Here is a 20,786-nt window from a genome sequence, read left to right on the forward strand (position 1 = left end):
AATGAAGAATAAAAAAGTAATAGTTCAATTTCCATATCTACTAATTAAAAACAGATTTTTAGTACGTTGTGTGATCATGCTGAAAAAGCAGTTACTCTGTTACTCTATAACAGAATGAAACAAGTGTGCATATTTATGTGATATCCTGACTTTTACTCTGTAATATGCATCACATGGCTTATAAAAGGACTGCATTTATATAGTACTTTTTTAGCAATACTTTACACCCACGTTAACTCATTTATGTCCACAGTCATGAAGTCCTTTTTATAGTAAACACAAGCACTTTTCTGCACACACGTAGCAGCAGACAGCCCATTCTACCTCCTGAGCCACAGCGTCTATCATTAGACCGATTGGACTGACAGAACCTCGCGTCTTTTCACGTCTTTCACTGAGTTAACTGAGGTGAATCAAGTTTCATTTGTAAAAATCTGTCAAATAATCGCATCGGCTCAGAGCGTAGCTCACACTGTGGTGCGACGGAAGAAAGATGGCAGTTTGCAAAGTACATTATCTATGTTCAGTGTGACTGATCGCAGTGATTGCACGTGTTGCGTCATTTCTTGTTAATTTTTCAAGCTTAGCTCTTTGATTGAACACACTGATAGACGCGGCAGAGCGGCTACCCGTCACCCGGTTCATTACACTTTAAGACATTATGCATAATGTTTGCTTTATGGCACTGGGCCCATCATTTTCCTTCCTTCCAACGTTCATCAAAAACAACAACAGACACACTTGCAGTTACATTTAGTATTCTGGCACTTGTTTACACTTCTGTATCTGACAGCAGCACCGCAGCTCAGACATCAAAGCCGGTTGTGCTGCCCCTCCAGCCCTCACAAAGATCTTGCACAATCATGTCCTGTAATTTGCGGCCCTTGTGAATCATGCGGGCTTTTGATCGACATGCTACATTATCTGATGGAGGAAGACAAAACTTGTAACGTCAGCTGACATAAATGTCTTGTTCTCCAAGTAAGAATGGCATAAAGGCAAATCTATGCATACTGTTGGCAAGTTTTATTATGAGACAAAACTGCATTTAGGCTGATGGTTCACCCACCGACATGTTTGCTCAGTATGAAAAACGACAAGCTGTCAAAGCTGCGGGCAGCTGTGGTCTGACAGCAGATGGACATGTGTGTACATCACCAGTGTTTTACCAATAACAGCGCTGGATTAGAAGCTGATACTCCCTGTTTTCTATCTCTGCAAGTTTCACCAAATCAGATACAGACTCTGCTGCACAACATTGAAAACTGTTGGATTTGAACAGAAGCCCACCTTCTGGCTTTTTAAGCTGCATATCTGTGTGACACGCTGTTTCATCACTACCGTCTGCGTAAAAAGAAAAAAAAAATTACCACCCGCTGTGACGCTCCCACTGAGTGGGAACGTTACTTATAACACTTTACAGCAAATTAGCCTAAACTGGTTTGGATGCAGTAGATTGCACCTGGAGTGAAAATGGTGAGCGATTATCAAGCTATCGACGTAAAACTCTTTGTCTCTGTCTTTTTTCAGGCCGCAGCTGTTTGAGATGGATGCCGTTCTGCGTGGTGATCTACGAGCTCGCTGTTCACTGTGACCTACATACACAGAGGGCTCCTTGCAGAACAAGATACCCACTCTGTGAAAAAAAAAAGAGAAGAAAAAGAAAGGTGACGTCTACCGCTGACATGATTAAGCGGGCGGTGGCATGAAAGCAAAGCAGATTCTGGAGCTAAATCAAAAGGCACAAGATGTCTTGCAAGCTTTTGAAAGCTGGGCAAATGATTTTTCAGGTCACATCTTATTGTTTTTAAATAGGTATGTAGCAGATGTTAAAATAGCCCAAATCCCTTGTGGTTTCGCGTGAAGCTAAAAATGGGTCTGGAGCTGGTCTTGCTGCCACTGGGAATTAGCCCCTGAAACACTGGAAGTGGAACATCCTGCTCTCATTGTCATGAAAATATGAGACCGTGAATGATCAGCGTTCCTTTCACCTGCCTCTCAGGAAGTCGGTGTAACCGCGGGGAAGCTGTTGCGCGCAGGAAATACTTCTGTAGGAAATTGGATGTTATAGAAGAGCACAAGAGGACGCATCCGTGCCTTGTGCAGATTGCTCTGTGCTCTCTTAGTGTGGCACAAATCATTTGTTACGTTGATGAATAACAGAGACCGAGCGCCGGCTCTGACATTTTCTGCACGATGTTACGTCCTCTCCACCTGTTGATCTTTTTGGCTCCCCCTCGTTGCTCTGTTGCCATAGAAACCCTCGGAGAGGAATGAGGGCACCGAAAATGAAACTGGGCCTCGTAGTAGGAGGCAACACCGGACATGTATCAGCGCTCTCCTCCCACTGGCTTTGTCAAACGCTTTTAGAAGCCACGATAATGAGATTCTGTTGGAGCAGCTCCGGACCATCTGAACACACACCTACAAAGCACGCTTGAATCATGACAGGGGGAGAGAGCAGGATGACAGGGAGGATGATCTGAAGTGACAGTACCAAATATGATTCAGGGGAGTCTGGTCTTCAGCCGGCTTTGGCTGACGTTACAAAGGAAGGGAGGAAGCCCGACTGTTCAGTTTCTACAAATAAGAACAGAGTTAAATATTTAAAAACATAGGAAGAGAGTGGCATTGTTCCTCAAAGAAAAAATCTACTGTTTCATATCGTGTTTTTTTAACTAGTACAAGTCCATGCCACAGTGTTGTTTGCTCTGTTTGTGCAGCTGATATACTTAGAAGTAAAAAAAAAAAAAAGATTTAGCAACTCTGATTCCATTATTGATATCATTGGGTTCTCATTGGCTCTGCTTTGAGAGCAGCCACCATCATTAAGAATTAAGTCCTTACTCAAAAAAGTAATTATTACCCCAAAATGTTTCTTAAAAGTAATGCAGTAAGTTACTTAGAAAAAAGCAATTTATAATACTACTCGTTACATTACTTTTGCGTTGATCCATAAAATATATAAACCTTTAGGCTACAGACCCACACATCGATACAAGTCACTATACTAAGTATGAACCATTAGGGTCTGGCTGCTGGGCTGGGGTCAGCATTTACACGACTTTAACAACATCCTGGGCTCTTGGCTAGCTTAGTATTAGCACGCTATTTAGCTAGCTTAGCCTTAGCATGCTTTCTGTGCAAGTGCTTGAAAAGACCAGAAGTTGTGTTAGCAGCAAAATGCAGTTGTTTCTGACCTGGTTGCAGTTTCTACTTTACCATTGTCCTCTTATGTGCAATAAAAGTAAAAGTAGTGTCCAGAACTACTGAACTCCTCCAGCACACAAGGTGAAATCAGTTGATTGTAGGAGTACAAGTGGAATTGACAAACGGGATCATAGACAAGCTGTCACGGCCAGGATGGCCGGTCTGTTTGCAGAGCAGACTCAAAAGCAGACACGGGAAAGAGAAAACTAAGGTATAACAAAAAGCGAGCTGTTTATTTGGCTGATAGGGGGAAGAGAAGGGGGAAAAAAACACAAAACAAAGGCAAGACGAACTGGGATAAAACTAAAATAGAAACTAAACTAAACAAGACAAAAAAACAAAAAAAAAAACAAGACTTGAGGCAGAGAAAACAGAAACCTGAACAGAAACATGAAAAACCATGAGCCAAGACATGAAGCAATACAGATGACCTGACACTGAACAGAGGGAGACAGAGGATTTAAATACACAGAAGGGTAATGAGGGAAGTGGAAACACCTGGGGAAACACAGCTGACACGAATTAACACATCACCATAGGGAAAACAAAAGTAAACACACTGAACATGGAAATAAGACTATCAATATAAAACAGGAAACATGTTGAGACATGAACTGGCACACGAGAGACAGAGGGAGCGAGCGAGAGAGGAGGAGGGACACAGAGGAGAGAGACACAAGGGTAGCCTACATAGGCAAGGAGATAACACGTGATAAACAGCAAAAGACTCATAAACAAAGAGACGATGGACGATAACATAAACTAGACTAAACTTCAACTAAGACGAACTAATAATAACCCCAGAACAACACTATCTCATAAGTAATCAAAAATACAAAGTGCTGAGAATGCCAGACAGGAATGTGAAGTCATTTTTTCATAAGAAGTATCTGAATAATGTTGGAAGAATCAGTTCAGGACATTTTTTGAAGTTTTCACATAGACACGAGGGATTCATCTGCTCCAGACATGTTGTCATTGCAGTATTCAGTTTTATGATGCTGGTAGGCAAGAGGCACAACACAAGGCCCATGTGCTGTCTGTGATGTTTAGCGGATAATCATCTGCACCGTATTCTCACATGGGTGCATTCAGACGTCACACAGGATCTCATCACACGGGGGAAGCTGGCAGGTTAAAGACCGTTTAATGTCACAGCGGAAATGTTTGCAGCTGAACGTCTTTAAACTGTCACAGGAGTCTCGTCTTATTTACTTTACGATGGATTGTGCATTTAAAAACTACGTGAGGATACACGTCCTTCTTTTGGGTTCAGTAACTGTTGCAAACAAACAAGTAACAAGTTGTTCTGCTTGTTTCACTATTTCATGAAATGTTGCAAGCATACACACAAAAGGCCAGCCTGATAGGTGTGTGTAAGCACCCTGCTGATGAACAGCGATTGACTGCTGATCAGTGACGTTTGATGTGAGCAGAGCAGATGTTAGAGGCGGATGAATCAGCAGGAGACGAAGCTCCAGACTGGATCAATTCCTCCTGGCAGAGAGCTTCATCCACCAACACCCTCCTCGTCCACCCCCTACAGCTCACTGGTTACCCAACACTCGATATGAGGCTTCAAATAAACACTCAATTTATTTAGTCAGAAACTGAAAAAACACTCAGGCTCTGTAAACCATATTGTTTCTTGGTACAGGAAGAGGAACACAATACAAAACCATTTTAAAATACAAATTTTTACCAATTTATGCAAAATTAATTATGTAAAAATTGAACATTTTAATCTAAAATGTTACATTTAATGAAATCTGGTCAAATGAAATGTACTCTGCTGGTATACATTCATTTTTTACAAGGCACATTTTCCTTAATGATAATTAATCATTAAGGAAAATGTGCCTTGTAAAAAATGAAACTTTAGTTGCTTCATGTTTATTGAAGGTGAAAAATCTTTTGTGTGTGTATGTAAGCACTGATTAAACAGCAACAATCACAAATTAAATTATAGCTGCAAGCAGCGTTGAGAGGGCCCTCGCATCCCAGCGCATTGAGCCACGCCCAACACCTACGCCCAGCAGGTGGCGTTAGAGATTACCATCTGATGTAATGTCACACTGATGCATATAATGTGTGGAACCACCAGTTAAAATCCGATCTAGATCAATGAGGATTATAGCCAACGGTGCAAAGTGAGATTACATGTCGAATGATTGAAATTCGCAGTGGCACCACGGCCACGCCCTATGACGTAAACTCAAAAGCTCAGCGATTTAATATGGCCCAGGTGTGTAGTTGATCTTACCGAATAGGAATTTGATCCAATAAAATTCCTAGGAAGAGTTTGCAAAAATACAACACCTGGAAATGGCAAAATCGGCACCAAAATGTCACCTTCAATTCAAAATAGCAGACTTCCTTTTGGGTTTGGGTCTATGGACCACAAGACTTTTTTGTTCATTTTGCACTTTTCTGATGTAATGATGTACCTCATTACATTTTTCATTCATGTACCTCAAACAATGTGTTTGTAGGAATTCGTTTAACAACACATAGGTGAGCTCGTTTAGGCTCCCTTGCACACTAGTGCTCGGGCCCTAAGAAAGTAAAATTAAACGTATGAAAGGGTTTTCAGTGAAAAGTGATGGAAGAGGAGAAAATATGAGAAAACTATCCCCCGTGACAAGACTGTCCACGGTGTATCGCACAGTTCCATCTCCTTGTTGCTATTGTCCTATTGTTCTCAAACATAAGGCCTGGGGTCCAGAATCGCCCAGGCAATGACTCCAATCCGGCCCTCTGGATGGCTTTTGAAAATATGAAAGGAGTTCACCAAATATGAAGGAGTGCACCACTATTTGCAATCCATTTTACACAAAAAGTAATTAAGTCTACAGAAAAGTCCTAAAAAAAGGTATATTTTAATATTTTATAATTATAGCCCATACTGGGCAATAAACTAGCTTTTTCTGTAATTCTGCACATTTTTCATGTAGTTTCACTGGTTCGGGCTCACTTGCTATTAAAGTCGTCAGTATGTGGCCCACAATGTGAAATAAGTATAGCATCCCTGATTTAGGCACATTGGATCTGTTAGGATGAGGTTTTGCAGAATCGAGGTTAGAATCAGAGGTGCTGGTCAAAGTCGGAAATAGAAAATTTACAGCGTCATAAATTATAGCTTTCACAGTAACTGTTAAAATAATCAACACTTCTGTCAAACAGATTGCACAAAGTAGCTGAACACAGTAATTCTGTTATGTTTCTGTTATGTTTCACAGGTTTTATATAAATAATATGTGAAACACCTCCAAGATTAACAGCCCTGCGATCTTTGGGGGAATTTTAAAGAAAAAGTTTCTTTATCACTTTTACTGAACAAGAATCCTAAATTGATTACATATTTAGTTATGAAATATCAAAACTGTAAATTAGAGCATAAATAACAGCTTAGTCCTAAGATGTATGGTATATAGACTTGTAGTCAAGACCGCCTAAACCAAGACAAAACCAAGACCAAGACAATGTCGAGACGAAACCAAGATCGAGACCGAGACCAAAAAGTCTTTAAACTGCAGCCAGATGCTGCTTCGTTTACTGGTGTCAGGCATATTTATGTGTTATGCACTCGCACAGCCCTCCTCACCACTGTCTACTGTCTCACTCGCGTACTGAGAGGACAGACGCACGCTCCACTTGACCGTCGCATCTCTCACCCTCTCTGTTTTTCACATAATGATATTATCCTATATCCTCGCATGTGATTGGCCACAATATGCAGGGATTGGAGCATAGCTGAGCCACTGTGTGAGAGCTGAGCAGCGAAAGGAAATTAAGTGAGGAGCCGGCTCTCGCTCAATGGGAGTCGACTCTTCTGATTCACTACAAAGCACTCTCTAAGCACGGCTCTTAGAGCTGATGCTTTTGCGCATGACACATTATCGAACGTTACGTTGTGTGTCATGGATGCTGTTGACTCCAAATCTCCCGACCACTATCTCGACCTGAGACAACGAGACCAAGACAAGACCAAGACCACGTAAAAGTGGTCTCGAGACCGGTCTCAGGACATCCAACTGTAATGGTATAACTATAGTAATAACAACCAGAAAGCATTTTCTAGGTAATTTAGAAACGGTGACCAACTGTTAAAAGTGGCTTAAACTAAAATGAGACTTTTGATACAGTCCAACCAATACAACATTCAAGCTCACAACCAATTTAGCATCACATACATTATTTTTATTAGTAGTAAGTAGTAGCAGTAATAAAAATAATATGATACTATTATTACTATAATACTATTATCAGTTGGTTACAATGATTTCAGTCTGTTTGAACACTGATTTGGATGCATGTGCTCGAGTCAGAGCTCTCCCTTCCACTACAAAAACAAGTGGAACTTCTTTATTGTCATCTGTGTACTTCCTGATGAATACATTTCTACCACAATCTCCAACAGACAGCCAAATTTTCCACAGCGCCTCTCCTATCAACTGAAAGACGGGCCCAGCTGTTAATACGAGCTAATCTCTGTGTCTAACGCCTCAGGCTGGTGACTGCGCCCCGCTCGTCTCTCTGTCGGAGGTGCTCGACTGGTCCTGAAGGGATTTTTTTTGGATTAAGCTGGCATTTATTGTCTGCAGCTGAGAGAAGACGTTCATAACACACACCAGTACACAGACACTTGCCACAGCGTGGTGGCGTGTCTCCCAGCTGGCCTCATTAAATAACATATTGTCATATAAACCTGACTGACAAGTTGTGTTTGAGAAAGAGATGGCAGGAGTCAGTTCTGCATCTGTCACTGAGTCACCATGTTTTGGAAGATAGAGGGCAACAGAGCAGAGGATGATTCACGCGCTCGCTCTGCTGCCGGTCTCTCTTCGAAGGCATTTGTATGGATCAGAACTCAGGACACGTCTCTGCAAGCCCAAACCTATAAACTACCCTAAACCATGGAGGACAAGCAGTTTTCAAATGCATCTTGCTCCTATATTGTCACTGTAAGCGTTAACTGTTTACATGTGGTTATTAACACTATCATTAAAATGTGGCCAAAGTGAGCCTGAAAAACAGTCAGCGTGAAAAGGAAAATAACAAAGACGTCACAGGCAGCTGCTGCAGAAGTAAACGGCCAGCACTTACAGTTTCATTTATAAGCTATAAATAGAGTCCAACCCAGCAAATTTATGAACAAATAACAACAAGTTAGATTAAAAAAAAGATACATTTTTAACACTGGGTCTGTGTTGATGTCTGAGCCAGGAGTGCAGGGATTGAATGAACAGTGGCAGTAACACATCTAAGAACAGTTGGGACAGGGGCAGCAGAAAACTGGAAAAGCAAGTGAAACTAAAAAGAAACAGCCGGAGGAAGATTTTGAAGCTCATTAGGTTTTTTGGCAAAATAAAAGACGCGCACCAGATAAGAAGTTCCAACGCGCACATGCTCACATTTGCGTCCATATAAAAAGGCACTGTTTTTGTCCGCTAGAGTGGGATTTTCTCGGCATATTCTGCACCACGTCTCTGTGCGTTCATCATTTGTTTGAAGCCAGCTCACCTCCTGCAACCGCTTTTCCGAGAATATGCGCTTCTTTTGTGGTTCGGACTCCTTCTGACATTTCTTTGGAGGTGGAGGAACACCAAAGTAATTGCTTAAAGGAGCTTGCTTCTTCGACATCTTCTAAACAAATGTCTGTCCTCCTCCAGAAAATCTTATGTACGCAAACACGTGTTGCAACTTCTTATCTGGTGCGCTTCTTTTATTTTGACAGTGAATGCGCACCTGCGGACGACTTCTGTGTCTTCTGTGTCTATAAAGCATAATATCATCAACAAGGTCTCAAAATCTGGAGAAATCTCTGTGCGCAATGATGAAAATCTGAGTCTGTCACAGAAATCTGTTGGTTGTTTTTCAAATATCAAAGTAATGCAGAACGATGCTGGTTAGCATGGCTAACATATGTTTTACCTTTTTTTTTTTTTTTTTGCATCTTCCATTCATAGAGAGGACAAGAAAGAGAGATGGGCTACAGACTGGTGATTCTGTATATGGAGTTTGTATGTCCTAGTGACCACTCAAAGTAAAGTTATGGCTTTGTCTGCATGTATTTAGCTGCTAGAGGTTTTCTTTGCTGCTAGAAAGACTTCATACAGAGCTCTCCTGTCTTGTGCTTTCTCCGTGGTGGGTGGGGGCGCTGTACTGGGCTCTGTGTGTTTCTGAGATGGCCATATAAGGAAAACCCCTCCTGCTTACATCATCCAGAATCAAGAAGGAAAAAAATACAGCAGAAATCATTTATACACTTTAAAGCTGGAGTAGCTAGTAGCTTGCAAATAAAGATTTTTTTAAAAAACTCATGAAACACATACTCAAACCTTCCACACCCCTGATACAGACCCTGATTATGTTGACAGGAGCAACAACAAGACTAATCATTACAAGCGACAGTAAAATGATGGTGTCACAGTGAGGGTTATAATCGGGGGGAATTAGTGCTGAGTAAGAGCTGCACAGCCATTTTTATATTATACAGTGACTAGCGATGAAACTGGCTGCTGCTCCATTAAATATATAAATAGAAAAGAGGGCAGATGAAACGCAATAGAAAAAAAACACGAAACCACAGGGAGAATTGTAATGACTTTTCTATCCAGGACAGGAGGTGGATGTTTTGCTGCCAGGCAAAAGAAGAATTAAAGAGCAAATGACACAGACACAAAAGCCCCATTCACGATGAGCGCGCCGGGGGGTGGGCGGCTGCAGATACTCGAGTGGGCAGGGCTGTATGAAAAAGAACAAGAAAAGAAAAATGATTGAGGTTGAACAGCGGTATTATATTTTGCTTGTTGTTAGCTGACCAGTGCGGTGGATGACTTGCTTTAATAATGAATTCTGCGCTGTTCTGTAACCACCAATTGAATTATGAATAACATATTTTCTAACACTTTCAAAAATTTTAGGGGGGTATGTAAAATTTCTCCCATTTTCTCCTCATTTGGTTCTCTGTCTCTTGTGCTTTGTTGTAAGTTTTACTTCTCTTGTCATTGTCTTAATTAGTTTCAGCTGAGCTATGTTAACGCGGCGTTTCCGTTCTCCTTGATTATCTTCCTTTATCTATTTAAATCCTCAGTTTTCATCTCCTCTTTGTTGAGTCATCCTTTGTCGCTGTTGCCCTCCTTCATGTGCTTGCTCTGTTGTTTTATTTTTTGCCCCTTTTCAGATTACCTCAGTAAAAGTTTATTTTCTGTTTAAGAAATTGGTCTCAAAGTCTCCATTTGAGCCTGCAGTCCGTACTTTATGACAGTGATTTCTGCTAAGTTAAGACTCCACTCTGCTGTGCCTCTGAGTGGGTTGTGAATGGGGGTCTTGGTTGATCACTCATGAGGAATCATAACTGGTTGGTTTGACTATAATAAAAACTTTTGGTCGTCATTCATTATTAAACTACCAGGTTACAGTAACAATATGACAAAGTGGCAAATAAATTCGAGGGTTACCTAGGCAACCAGAACCTTGACTGCCCAGCAATGTGCACCGCCCCTTTAAATTAACGTGTTACCATGCTAGTAAACCTATCATAGAGGTATTTAATCCTGATGACCCAAAACCTTACAAGCCTGCACATTTAAATTTGATGAAATGCTAAAGTGATTTTATCCAATAGAGGAGATATTTCACTCTGAACCACGTAACTGAACCTGATGGTGGCATTAAAGGAAAAGTCTTCAGGGCACGCTGAATCTTTGTGCCAATTTTAACTACAATACTTCAAACAACCTGAAAACTCACTGGTTATTGTTTTTTTGACTCAACCTCTGGATACAGCTGCCAGTATTTTGGGGCTTCGAGTGTAGATAATGAATATCCAGACAGTAATCTAATATCTGTACAAGACCTTCTGCTCAGCGCACCATTCATTGATTACAGCGTGAGTAGATTGAGGTTATGTTTTAAAATAGCTGATAAAACCATCACCAGAGAATAGGCAACAGTTCTGAGACTGTGTGCATTCTGAGCACTGACCAAACAACAGACATACAGATATCTGTCTCCAGATCATCCAGTGCAGCAGCTGTAGAGATGGTTCAATCAGCAGTGGACTTTTTGACTCAGGAGATTGAAGTCACCACCTAGAACAACACTACTACTGTCAGTCTGTCTAAAAAAAAAAACACATGCGAAACAACCAGTGTGATTGAAATCACGGTAGCATGTGCACTTGCTTTTGAGCAGCTCATATCCACCGCATTTGTATTAGGCTTCACTAATCCTCACACCAGCGTCTCCTCGTACTCTTTCCCCAGATCAAAAGAGCAGGTGATGTGTGATATGGAAATGACCAGAGTCTTTGGCCTCAAGCCTTCCTGTTCAAAGGCGGCACGTGTATGCCTCGGGACATCGACATGAACACCACCAACACCTCAGTGATAATAGCTCAAAGAAGGCTCTTTTTGCTGAAGGGTAGATATCAAATCAAAGGTATCAGTGGGGGCATAAGCAGCCTGCTAGCATCCCTTCATTCATCTGTACCTAATTAAACAAGCAGCCATGTTTCTCTTTGCTAACAGTTTATCCGCTTACTAGAATCAGAACCTATTTTTGTCTTTGTCACAAAGAGATTTTGACACATTTCCATTGCACTGCCCGCTGCTTTATTCAAGTTTAGCCTTCACTAAGGTGTAATGAGAACTGAAGGTTTTAGTAACAGCAACTTCAGCATCCATCTATTCAACACCTTTTAAGAATATGAGAAGAATCTCTCTTCCAATGAAAGAAAGAAAAACTATTTAATCAGCCTTAAAATTTGTCTTTATTCGTAATTAGAGTGAGGCAAAGAAGCTGGACATAAAACAGAAAAAGTTTTAAAAGTAACCATGGACTCCTTTAATGGGAAATTCGACTTTCAACATTGTGGCATCAGCGTGACCTGAGATCTTTACATAACGACTGGTTGGTAAAGCAAAGATTAAAGCCTTGCATCTTGTTCTGCTGATCCTTGTGCCTGGTCTGAACCTGCATTTAAGTGGTACGTGGTGTAATATCCAGTTAGAAATTCGCTGATATTACCCACCAAGAAATCTTATTTATTCAAGCAATTAGAATCGGCAGTCAGCTAACACTAAAGTAGGTTTTTCTGACCATTTCAGTCCCAGTTATGATCCTCAGTCAGGGCAGTTCATAGAGACTGATGTGATGCACAGGAATGTTAGTTCGCAGTCTTGTATGATTCAGAATCATCAGCTTTGCCATGTGGAAAATCTTCTAAACAAACAACGATTCACTGACAACCACATTCTTTACAAAATAAAGAGGATAAGCAAACTTACTGATGCACAGTATACAGCATATATAAATAGAAATGTATTCTTTATGCTTGCTGTCTTCCCGCTGACTAACAAGCCAGGGATATCAAAGAGACCAAAGGCTGGTGATGAGCTCTGAGCTCCGCTTAATTGGATGTAGCTCAGGCTGTATCTGTAGCAGCAGAGTGAATGGTCCTGGGAGACAAGAGCTGACCGCCACACACCCACACACAGACTCCCTTCTCTTCCAATTAAAAAGAGCTTCAGGACTTGGTTTTGTTTACTTTCGCAGAGTCCTGTCAGGAGAACGATCTTTTCATTGAAGAGTTGGCACATGCAGCTGGAAAAGAAAATAAACCGTCTGTCATTAGAACATTAATTTTGCTTCCTGCTCGAAACTTTTTGAATGAATTGCTGGTGACTCTCGCTGCATTTATGTTTTAAAGTCTAATAAACGTCTTCAGCCTGCTTCTGGATCTTAGAAAAATGTAGAATCCCCCCCCAAAAAGGAGACACAAATTATACTGTAAGTAATTTTAAATAGTTCATAAGTACAGTTTAAGTGGTGCTTAAATTCAGGTACTTTATGGGAAAAGAGGCACAAATTATACTGTGAGTAATTTTTGTAGCTCCTAAGTAAATTGGCTAAGCGACTAAGTGTGTATGTAAATTTTAAATAGTGTGTAATGTCAGGTATTTTATGGAAAGGAGATACAAATAATATTGTAAGTAATGTTAAGTGGTGTGTCATTCCTGTATTGGAGGGAACATTTCCAGGTCCTGTAAATGCTTTCTACTTTCAGCAGCGTGGGTTTTATTATGTAGTGGGTTAACCTCGCCTTTTTACATTATTATTATGTGTTGGTGCTGCACAATTCAGTTGTCTTCTTATACCGTCTATAAAAATGTGATAGGGATGGTTCTCCCTTTCCTACCAACCACAAACACTGCAGGGCGCCAAGTCCAACACTTCAACCATCAACCGGAGCTTTCAAAAAGACTGTGAGGAAAAATTACATTAGGGTGAATGACGAAAGACTTATTCCAGTAGAATAATTTGTAGAACAAAACAGAATTAACAACAAATCATTCTTATTAGCTTTGAATACTTTTATTTATACTAGTAAAGTACTGTTTGTACAGTTTAGTTACTTCTTTGGACTTCTTTTGATTTTTGTTTTCTTATGTTCTCTCTAGAGGTAATATCTGAAAATAATCTGTTTGCGCATTAGAAAAGCTTCTGATTCTACATATATTTAGCCGATATTTTTCCTTCTATGAATATGGAAATGTATTTATTTTGCCTGCAACCCCACTGTGTGGATCAGAATCATCTTTATTTGGCCAAGTTTGTGCACAAAAACAAGGAATGTGACCACAATTCACTATACAAACAACTATACAAACTATAAATGCAAAACAGAGTAGTATAACTGCATATGTACATATGACCTGAATGATATAACAGCGGGTTATTTCACATCGTTCGTCGGAGTGACAGCTGATTATTGCATTTTTATTGCACTGACAGTAACAAAATGAGTTGTCAAGTTCGGAAACTTTGCCTTTACTTACCTGTCTTCCTCTTCCCCACTGTGCAGGTGTCAGCTCTGCTCCACGTGTCTGTTCCTTTATGACACACGGAGCAGAGCAGCAGAGAAGTGCTTTATTTGACTTGTGATATGTCTTCTAGCACAGAAAGACGCTATATGTAACAACCACATTAGTAAAATTGTTACTTATTATGTTCATACGCTGGTTTTTGAACATTTAGTAAAGGTTTTTGACCTGATGACAGACACAGACTCAGCTGTAGCCAGCATGACGTCACCTACTGACATGAGAAGGCTCGAGATGAGCATTTCCAGCCTTGTCATCTTTGTGAGTAGAGAAACTGCGGGCTCATTGGTCGATCGGAAGTCATGAGCCAATAAGTATAGCTCCTTTCTGAAATATACAACCTGGATCATGTATTTAAATTGAACCAAAATGAGTGACTGAGCCCATAAACCGACAACAATATGATCTGTAGTGACAGTAGGGAGCAGGTGGAAGACAGCCTGGAGAGGTGGAGGTATGCTCTGGAGAGAGTAGTAGAAACTAGATAGAATACAGACAGGAGGCAGAGCTGAAGGTGTTAAGATTTTCACTGGGACTGACCAGGATGGACAAGATTAGAAGGTACATGGATGTAGTGAGCCAGCATAAGGAATAGGTGCAGCTTAGGGTCTCACTCATGTTTCGAGTCTTGCATGCTAAGCTAAGCTAAGCTTCCACTGGTTAGATCTGCCCACGAAGCCACAGATGTTAGAAAAGGGTGCAAGAAGCCTGAAGATTTCAACTATGCTTATGTAACAGCACAACAGAGAAAGCATGAGTGGGTAATGAGAGAGAATAATGATTGGCAAATCTTCCAGCTGAGATCTAAAAAGATCATCATCAAAAGACTTGAAACGCCGCTAGTTCTTCGCAGCGCTGACATGCTCATATGAGCTTATTAAGCTGGGGCAGACCTGCCTGCTGTAGAGGCTAATAACTCATGTGCCATATATCACCTCTCTGAATAGCAGCAAATAAAAATGAATTCTGTGTTTATAATGCCAGGGCTGTAGTTTAGTCTGCAAATTCTGCTATGATCCACTGCTTTAATATGCAGTAGCTGACTGGCTTAGTAACCCATGCAGCAAGCACTCCGTGAATTTGCTTCATGACGGATGGCTGTTTGGTGCTGTAACAGCCCTACTGTGTTGTAGAGCAAGCTAGCAAATCCGTCAGGGTGCACAACAGGCCCTTCAGTAATGAATAAGTGAGCGGCTGAGCAGCTAATAACTCGCAGAAAGGCCAGTGGCAGTAAATTCCATCAGGACAGCTTACAGGCCGCTATCCAGGAAAAAAAAAGGTACAGGCAAATATTAAACCCAGAGAGAAACACTTAGAGGGTTTATTTTCCCCATGTTGCCCACTGCTGTGGTTTGCATTAGTCTGCTTTGATTAGAGCAGTATACACACTGCCAGGGAGGTAAGTAACAAAGCAGGATTAGCCGCAGAACTTAAAATATGTCGCAAAATATCCCAAGGCACAACAAAGACTTAAAAGTAAGCACACTGTGCAAGTTTTGTTTCACAGATTCAGCTTTGTGAGCAGCGTCACAGGCTGGAGGTAGAATTTAGACTAAAAGAGGAGGAAAGTGTGGACTTTTCATAGCTTTCTGTCACTGTTTCTCCTTTCTTCATTCTCATTTCTTAAGCTAGGAGTAGGCGGCTCGATCCAAATATCGATAGGATCGATACCAATGCTGCTACAGATATCAGATCGATACTAGCGTGACAGGATCGATATTTTGCTGTGTTTCACTCGCCTAAGTTCAGTGCGTTGCACCCGTTCATCAGAAAGTAGACAAACACCGCTCCTCTCATGCAGGCACACTTTGCTCCGCCCCCTCCTCCATGCCCTGCTGTGCACAGCAGCAACGTGTTGCAGTGAATGAGGAAGTATAGCATTGTGTAGAAGTTCTTTACAGCTGTATATTAAAACACTGGAAACAGTTCTGCGTGTACTGTGGGAACACCATCGACTTGTGCTACTGGTCATGAAAATATGTTCAGATTTGGCAGATTGATGATCATTCATCATCTCATAAATCATGACACACCGCTGTTCCCTACTTAAGCTGCCTTTAAAAGTTAAAAGCATCAGTCTCTGCATTGGTGTTGGCAATATTGGCCCTGTATGCTCGGTATTGGGTCGATACCAAAATTTGCAGTATGGCACAGCACTACCGTAGGCCACTACGTCTTCCCACCATATGACTTGTCCTCCTCCTGCTTTGCCCTGTCTCTTTTCTTCAGTCTCTCCTCCCCCTCTCTCACTCGACCATCTGCGTTTTGATGCATGCACAGAACGTGAGATGCAAACCAGCTTTGTGCTCAGCCAGTCAGGTCATTTACTAAATCTCAATTGACTGCTGCTCCAGTTTCCATGGAGAAGAAACAAGCAACAGGGGAGCACAAAAATCAATGATTCCCCACTGGGCCCGGCTCGGGTCTTGTGCCGGGCCTGAGCTGTGGCGCATAAGAGGATGTTGTTGTCCTGCACAACAAAACACTGTGCAGAGTGCTTGGGCAGTTGTGCGTTCTCCTCTTTGCATTAAATTGTCACCCCTCAGCTCGGGTGGTGTGATGACACCGGCGTCTGCGGTTCGTGTGGGCCAGAGTAACAGTTAAGCAGGCTGCAGAGGTAAAAATAAAAAATGCTTTCTATTCTGAGAGTTAAAACCAGGACAGCCAAGGAGACAGTGATCGTGTCCCTTGCTAAACACTCCACTAAATTATTTAGATCCTGCTAGCGCCTGTCTTCTATCGTACATACATGGATGCATATGCTTTGTAAGGAAGCACTCAGTATGCAAAGGTGCTAACTCTGAGGGGAGGATATGGCTGCCACCTGTTGGTGATTCTGCTGAGGTTCACCCAGTCACCTTGCTGTTTCCCCTCCGTGATGCTGCGGCAGACTCATTTATCCTCTCTGCCGCTGGCGGATGCTCTCTTTCACCCCAGCATGACTCAGAAGCCTGGCTGCCTATTGAGCCTAATGCTGCAGATGCTCAGCTACAGTTCGCTCATTTTAAGCTTCGAAATGAAGCTCGTTTAATCCAGCAGCAGACGCGATTTTTGCAAAAATCAGAAATGTGCCAAACTGAATAAAAGAACGAGGGCTTAGTCAGGAGTACAAAGGTGGAGCTGAAGTGTAGGTTAACGTCAAGGAAAAGGAAAATAGAGGAAAATTTCTGTCCTGTTCATTTAAATTCAATTCAGTTTTACTTTTACAGCCCCAAGCATAACACCAGTCACCACAAGACACTTTATATTGTAAGGTACAGAAACACTATGAGCAAGCATTTGGTGACAGTAGGAAGGAAAAACTCCCTTTAAACAGGAAGAAACCTTCAGCAGACCGAGCTCAGGCAGGAGCATCTGCTTCTGTTAAAGTCTGCTAGCGAACAGCTTGTCACTCATCAAAACTGTCTTCCAGTGGAGTAAAACAACTCTTTAAATATGCCATGTTAACAAAACCTTGCTCCTGACACTTTCTCCAGTGGGCTCTCAGTTTACCTTAATAAAAGCTCTGTGCTGGTTTAAAAGACAGACGTGAGCATCTTCAGGAATATGTGAAAAAAAACGGCACTTCTCTTATTCATCACCATCCAGATGTAGTTAATGAATTCGGTGTGGCTCTGCATCCCTGGTGTTAATAAATTCACCCATACTTGAGTTTACACCCCAGTGAACATGCTCACTAGTGTGCAGCAGATAAATTCAATGTTAACTGTAACTTTGCAGTTCACATAAATAACATCAAAATAATGTTTTATAACATATAATAAACTACTTATATACGCTTCATATATGGTACAGATAAAAATACACACATTTATAGTTTTCGCTTGCATCGCACTGCTGCCGCTCTTCCCTCCTGTTGCCACAGCAACGCAGCACTCGTCTCCATGTCTCTGTGATAGCACATGCTTTGATTAAATCACCGTCGGCAAACAGCGGGGAGCACTACAACGCAGTGTACCCTCAGCCTAATCTAGTGTAAAGGCGCACGTAGAAATAACACGGACACATGATGCAGGTTTGTCACTGACGTCATCTTTGGTGAAGCCTCGATTATGATCCTAAAATAGCAGTGAAAGTTCCCACAACTGAAAACAATTAGTTATAATAACATAAGTGCGCACTAAACCAAACTAAACTACATTTTCCCACCGTGATTTTACAGAAAGTGACACAGCTGGTGCCAGTTTTCTCCACATGACCAACAAAATTGCCAAACTTGCACCGGCTACTCCTTGACCTCCACTTCCTGCTCACTAAGTATGTGAAATCTTCTCCAGCAAAAGCATCGCTTACGGGGACTGCTCACAGTCCATCGTGTGACAACACAGGTAGCAAAAGGTTAAAAAATTAAATACCTCACAGTTGCGTCCAGTGAAGCCCTGGTTACACGTACACGCGTACTCCCAGATGTCCTCTGGCCTGCCTGCCGAGGGGAGGAGGGCCAAGCAGAATCCCCCGTTGAGGCAGGGTCTGCCTTCGCAGGGGTCCGGACGAGGTGTCGCCTGGGTCGGGGTGGGCTCGGCCGGTGCCGGGGTGTCCGGGGCCAGCTGGAACGGAGAGGGGACGGCCCCGATGCTGCTGCTGTTGCTGCCGCTGGTCAGGAGCAGGACGGTGAGAAGCAGGGGGGACGTGAAGCTCCCTGCGTTCTTTGTGGGACGGCAACAAGGAACTGCCGGCACACTGAACACACCCATCCTCATCTTGATCCTCTTAGTCTGGTTTTCTTTTCTTTTCTTTGTTTAGGGGGGGGGGGGGGGTGCGGGGGAAAAGGTTGTGTGTTTCTTTTGCGCCTTTGCTCAGAGCTGCTGCTCCTGTTGACCGGGCTCAGCAGCAACTGAGAGGTATATGAGAAATGTGTGTGTGGTGTGTGTGAAAGGAGGAGAGAGCGAGAGAGGGGCGGAGGAGGAGGCAGGCTGGTTGGATGCTGAGGCTCAGCTGTGCGCGGGTAGAATGACTGAGAGGAGACTGGCTGATGGAGAGAAGGTAGGGATGCGAGAGGAGAAGGGGAGGGCTCTCTGCTTTTTTCTGCCTCCGAGTCACAGTGACGATGATTGCTGACGACACTCTCTCTCTCACACACACACACACAAACACCATCCTCCGCTACCCCCTCCTCATCATCATCACCAACTTCATGCACACTCCCTCTCCTGGCTTGCCTTCACTGTGCAGAAAAACAGTGAAGAGGAGCACTGCACCTTCCTCATTTAGAGTCTCATCATCCATATCCTCTTCTTGGAGTTTGGCCTCCAAGGAGGCAGGGAGGAGGGAAAGCAGAGAAGGAGGGGTTGGTGAGAAAACTCATCAGCTTTGCCAAAAGATTGGCTGCTTTCGAGTGATAACAGGCGGCATTACCATAAGGGAGATAATGCACTCTGGGCTTGAATACTGCAAAATCATGCTGATCGAGTTTGGCTGGTATGCTCCGAAAACTTAATCCATAAAGTTCTGTAACAAAAAAGTGTGCATAGATAAAACTGAAAGTAAGGGTTATTTAGGCCTCCCAAATCACAACAGCACAGACATGTTTAGAGCTGTTTTAAAATGAGTTCAAATCCCTTGCTTTTTAGCTTTAAGAGCATCAGTGAACTGTGCCAAGAAATGTGTTTAAAATGTTGCCATCAGTTCTCTTTTGGGGTAGATTTTACTTTGAGCAGACATGGTTTTTAATATGATGCAGTTCTTTGTTGTTCAAAATCCTGCAGTAGGTGATTACAGTTGATCATGTTCATGTAGCGGTCGATGTCAAAGCCAATATATTGATTACAGGAAGTATGACAACCTGACAGCTGTGGACATAACGAAAAGACAGACATAGACTGTAAATAAAAACGGACAGCACCTCAATGACATCACAGTCCAGCTGTTTCCATCTCTTTGAAGACAGAGATCAGCAGGTCTCACCGAGACCATTCGTTTCACTTTAAATTAAATTATAAATCGCAGAATCTGAAGCACCTGCTTTAAAAATAAGACTTCAAACGTAAACTCGAAAAAAGGAAAAGTTTACTGAGGTCATAAATCACGTGGAAGCGAGGCGGTCTTCAATTCAGTGTCCCGAATACCTCTCAATTCGCTCAGGTCCAGTCAAGGTTTACAGGACATGGGGAGCTGCAGTTTCTTATGAGGCCAAAATAAGAGACTGCAGTCTTCAGAGACAATAGCTGACTGCGACCACAAGATGGCAATAATCTACAGGATGGACGCTGCGTGCTTAGAGTTAGTGTGCTGTTAGAAGATGAACGTTTGCCCCAGTCCAGAGGTCGAGAGTGCTCAAGGTTATCATCAAGGATGTCTCTGTATAATATTGCATTCATCTTTCCCTCGACCCAGTCTAGTCTCTCGGTTTCTCTGCCATCACCATGCCACACTGTAGGGATGGTAATGGTCAGGTGATGATTGGTGCCTGGTTTCCTCCAGACCTGACGCTTGGCATTCACGCTAAAGAGTTGTTGTTTCTAATGGTCTGAGAGTCCTTCAGGTACCTTTTGGTAAACTCCCTGCAGGCTGCCATGTGGCGGCTTCTGTTTGAAGAGTCCTGGTGGTTACAGAAACTTTAATTTATGGATGATGTTGCCACCGTGCTTATCGGCACCTTCAGTGGTGCAAAAACTTTTCTGTACTCTTCCCCAGATCTGTGCCTCGGCACAATCCTGTCTCTGAGGTTTACACACAATTCATTGGTGC

General features: G+C 42.3%; 1 protein-coding gene across 1 annotated transcript in view; it reads right to left on the reverse strand.

The window, feature by feature from the left end:
* dner (delta/notch-like EGF repeat containing) overlaps positions 1-19,049 on the reverse strand; it is a 73,625-nt gene extending 54,576 nt beyond the window's left edge. The window contains exon 1 of the mRNA XM_026191904.2: positions 18,455-19,049. Coding sequence (XP_026047689.2) covers positions 18,455-18,799 — 345 coding nt within the window. The 5' untranslated portion in view covers positions 18,800-19,049. The remainder of the gene's footprint in view (positions 1-18,454) is intronic.
* Positions 19,050-20,786: the final 1,737 nt, after the last annotated feature.

The sequence above is a fragment of the Astatotilapia calliptera genome, chromosome 14 (genome assembly GCF_964374335.1).
Source record: "Astatotilapia calliptera chromosome 14, fAstCal68.1, whole genome shotgun sequence".
In the NCBI taxonomy this organism is placed as follows: domain Eukaryota; kingdom Metazoa; phylum Chordata; class Actinopteri; order Cichliformes; family Cichlidae; genus Astatotilapia; species Astatotilapia calliptera.